This window comes from Vicia villosa, unplaced genomic scaffold (genome assembly GCF_029867415.1).
Source record: "Vicia villosa cultivar HV-30 ecotype Madison, WI unplaced genomic scaffold, Vvil1.0 ctg.000474F_1_1, whole genome shotgun sequence".
Classification (NCBI taxonomy): domain Eukaryota; kingdom Viridiplantae; phylum Streptophyta; class Magnoliopsida; order Fabales; family Fabaceae; genus Vicia; species Vicia villosa.
In genome coordinates this window covers 799,312-803,532 of record NW_026705228.1, presented here as the reverse complement: position 1 = coordinate 803,532, position 4,221 = coordinate 799,312, and the positions used below count along the sequence as shown (strand labels likewise).

The following is a 4,221-nucleotide window of genomic DNA, read 5'->3' as shown; positions in this document are numbered from 1 at the left end:
ATTAACAATTGTCTTTGTTTGAGATGCAAAATTTTTATTTTCAAATATTAAAATTGAATTTATATTATTATATTATCATTATTATTATTATTATTATTATTATTATTATTTATTTCATAATTAAACAACTCATTTTAAATTTATATACATATTTAAATAAAATCTATATAGAATCAAATAAATTTATCCGTGCAGATGCATAGGTAGGTATCTTGCTAATTTGAAAATTTTTATGTGAGTAATTTTTCTTTTATAAAAATATTAATCTCTTAAATATAACAACCAGATTCTATATTTGAGTTTAAAATTAAATTTTCATGCATTTTTCTCTCAACCGTGAAACTAATTTACCGCAATATACACGTTGTCACAATATTTTCACGTTATTAAACAAGAAAAACACGTGGCGACCATCTAATGGTTAGTAGATTCTAGAAGGCGATAGAAGCAATAGTAAAACCAAAAATTGAAACGGTTCTAGAAAATCTAGATCTCCATATTTAAAAAGAACCTTCCTCTCTCACCGCTTTCTCTCATTCTCATATCTCGTCTTCTTTCACACAAAACGTGTTTTGAACTTTCCTCGTCTTGTTCGTCACTCCATTGCTCTATCATTCTCCTTGTAATCCCTCTCTCTCTCCCTCGTCGAGATTAATTTATTTTCGTTTTCTTTTAGCGGTTTGTGAATTCACTCTGATTTTATTGTTTTTTTCTTTCAATTTCTTTTCCAAAGGTAGTTTTTGAAATTGGGGGTGGCGAATTTGCATTAGATCTATGAATGTATCCAACTTAGATTTTTGTTCTCAATTGAGTCTTACGTATATACTATTATGTTTTTTTATTATGTAATTACCTGCTTTGTTAATTTTATTTTCGAACGATTTCGATTAATTTTTTTTTATCTGATGTGGTTATTGATTTTGTTAGGTTTTTGTGATCGGTTCTGTTGAAGTATTTGGATTTCTCTTCTTCAAGTCTTTTATTCTGTGGCTGTGAATTTTTTTATTGAACTGCACCACATGGCTGAGGTATGATATGATACTTATGCTACAATGAATCAAAATTTGTTTTTGTTCGTTTTTTTTTTGTTAATTTATTACTGCAATTGGTTGCAGGAGGGTTACAGGGTTGCTTTAAATGTTTATGACCTAAGCCAGGGACTTGCTAGACAGCTGTCCGTGTCGTTTTTAGGGAAAGCTATTGAAGGCATATGGTGAGTGCTTCTATTAGTTGTTAGTAGAAAGCCTAAGTGTTGGTGTCCTATGTTATAGATAATGGGTCAGGGGATTGGATTTTTTGTTTATGTTTCTAATATTTGAACTTTTGAAGTATAAAGCACTTATACAGGCAAAAAAAAAAGTATTCAATTGTGATACTAACATGTCACATTGATGATTATTTGAAAATTGGAAGAAGTTTAATGTATAAGATAGCGATTTGTTCAAATTCTGGTAACTATTTGACTGAACTTTGTATGAAATTGGGTATTATAAAATAATTGCTCTCTGTTTAAATTATGTTGTAAGTTAGTACTACATTGTGCCACTATAGACGCTTTTTGACTAAACTGATATTGAAAAATTACAATTTTGTTTTAATTTGGGATATTGTTTTATTCCTCAGGCACACAGGAATTGTGGTTTATGGAAATGAGTATTACTATGGTGGTGGCATACAACATTGTCCGGCTGGATCAACACCATATGGAACTCCACTTAAAGTGGTAGATTTAGGTGTAACACATGTTCCAAAGGATGTTTTTGAAATGTATTTGCAGGAAATCAGTCCGCGCTACTTGGCTGAAACCTATAGTTTGCTTACTCACAATTGCAACAACTTCAGCAATGAAGTTGCACAGTTTTTGGTTGGTGGTACCATCCCTGATTATATTCTTCAGCTTCCCAATGAAGTTATGAGCAGCCCAATGGGTGCTCTCATGTGTAAGTTATCACCTGCACTATTTTACTCAAATCTGAACTTCTTCCTAGTTGTCCACTTCTTGCAGACATGATTATGTTTTTGATATGTCATAATGTTCTGACAGATATAAGTAACAAAATGCACTTAGTCAAAATGTTAATGACTTGTAGAAACTGCTTAACCATATACAACTACTTAGACATGCTTACACATATTCATGTCTATTGCTTGTATTATAAGATTTATTTTTGTCAACTGGTTATGTATTCTACAAGAATTGTCAAGAGTCCATATTCAATGAGATATGACTTGGAAATGAGTTGAGTCACTCACACACTCTAGACAAAACCGTCTCAAGTTTTTGGAGAATATCGGTCAACATCATTTAACTATGGTAAAATAAATAGAAGTTTTATTTAACCATGATTTAACATGACAAATATTTTATGAGATTCTATTTAGTTATGGTTTAACTGTGATAAATTTTGGGCTTGAATAAATAGAAGTGAGTTTTATTTAACCATGATTTAACATGACAAATATTTTATGAGATCCTATTTAGTTATGGTTTAATTGTGATAAATTTTGGGCCTGTATGTGTAGCACGCCTAACACGTTCTCAAAGATGGCAGCGACTATAGATGATTAGTCTATCTCTGAGTGCGCGTGTCAAGAACTTCACATTGGATTATTTAAATGAGTTATAAATAGGAAACATAAGCCATTTTACTAATTGGATTTGTAGGGTTTCCTCAAATACATCCTTAGCTTTTCTGCTTACCTTTGCGTAATCAAACTACATTTGTCAGTGTATGGAATGATATTTTGAATGTTCATGCATGTTTGATTTTCCTAATACTGTCATAACTTACATATTTCTACAATTTTACAGTGCCTATGATACAAAATTTAGAGACAACTTTAAAATCAGGTGGAGTTCCACAAGTACCACAATTCAGGCCTTCAACAGTGAATCCTGCTTCAAATTTTGTCTCAGCCAACACCCAGAAGAGCTCAAGTGGACCTAACTCATCCACAGAGAATAAGGTTATCAACCAGGAAGTAAAAGGCAAAGAAGAGGTTAAGAAGACAGAAAATGCAGTGCCAGCTTCTGAAAAGCCAGCAGCTGTATCAAATGGTGTTGTGGATCCTCTAGGAGATGCACGCAACAAGGTTCAAGATGAGATTATCAAAGAGTTTGCTGCTATAATGGCAACCGGGACAATGCGGGCTAGTGAAGCTGCAGCACTTGCTACTAGAAGAGTCATGGAAAGACATGGTCAGATTTCTGTGTCACAGAGTTAGCAACATTTGTCTGTGTCATTTAATATTAAAATTAACAGTTAGTTATGTATACAATTTCACTGCTACACTGTTTGTGGTGGAATGTTAAATTTGAGACACAATTGAATCACTCTCTGTTGAATGGATGCCTATATTGTTATTTTGGTCTTTGAAGTTTGGTAGAGAGTTCATGGAATACATGCGTTTGAAATTGGCTGAAGTGGAGGTCAACTATATATTAATTATTTTTTATTAAATCAAAATTCTGAATTAGTTAATTTTGTTATGATGATACTGGAGTAATAAAAAATTCTCTTTATTTGTTTGTCTTGTTACCATTGTATAATGATTTTCCTTTGAGAATATTTTATTCAAATTTTTCTATTTTTAGCAAATTATTAACATGAGAATTTTTTTGAATGTTAGGTTAATAATGAAATGAAAACCAATTCTCATGTTAATTGCACTTTATTCAATTGTAAAAGAAATTAGACTGAAATCCGCGTGATGCGCGGGACATTGATGAATTTTTATAAGTAATATTAGATTATATATATTGATGTTAAAAGTGTATTTTTCGAAAAATCTAGAGGTTTATGATATAACTTAATATTTGAGGAATAAAATACAAAGTTAAAAGTGTATTCTTTGAAAAATATAGAGGTTTATCTTAGATTTTTATTTTAATGGTGATGATTGATTATATAGAGTTTGAGTTGTTCGAATATAGGTTTATACTTTATTTTTTTTGTTTTATTTTATATCTTCTATCAACTAAGTTTTTGTAAGTAGATTATTGTTTTTTCTAAACAAAATTTATATTTTATTGATTTATCTTTCAAGAATATATTAATAATGATGAAATACATGAAAAGATTTCAAGAAAAATATATAAACTATTTTTTAAAGTCTATAAATTATTTTATATTGAATTTATAGAAATAATTTTTTTTTAAATAAGATCTTGTTTTAGTAGTCCACTGTAAATTATAGCAGCATAACTTTTGTGGGACTCAG

The 4,221-nt window shown here is 30.3% G+C and overlaps 1 protein-coding gene across 1 annotated transcript; it reads left to right on the top strand.

Moving 5' to 3' along the window:
• Positions 1-485: 485 nt before the first annotated feature.
• On the top strand, positions 486-3,424 carry LOC131628725 (uncharacterized). Its single transcript, XM_058899552.1, has 5 exons — positions 486-622; positions 928-1,028; positions 1,116-1,213; positions 1,624-1,940; positions 2,813-3,424. Exons 2-5 carry the CDS (start codon positions 1,020-1,022, stop codon positions 3,223-3,225), a joined length of 837 nt encoding a protein of 278 aa, XP_058755535.1. The 5' UTR covers positions 486-622; positions 928-1,019; the 3' UTR covers positions 3,226-3,424.
• The last annotated feature ends 797 nt before the right edge of the window (positions 3,425-4,221 follow it).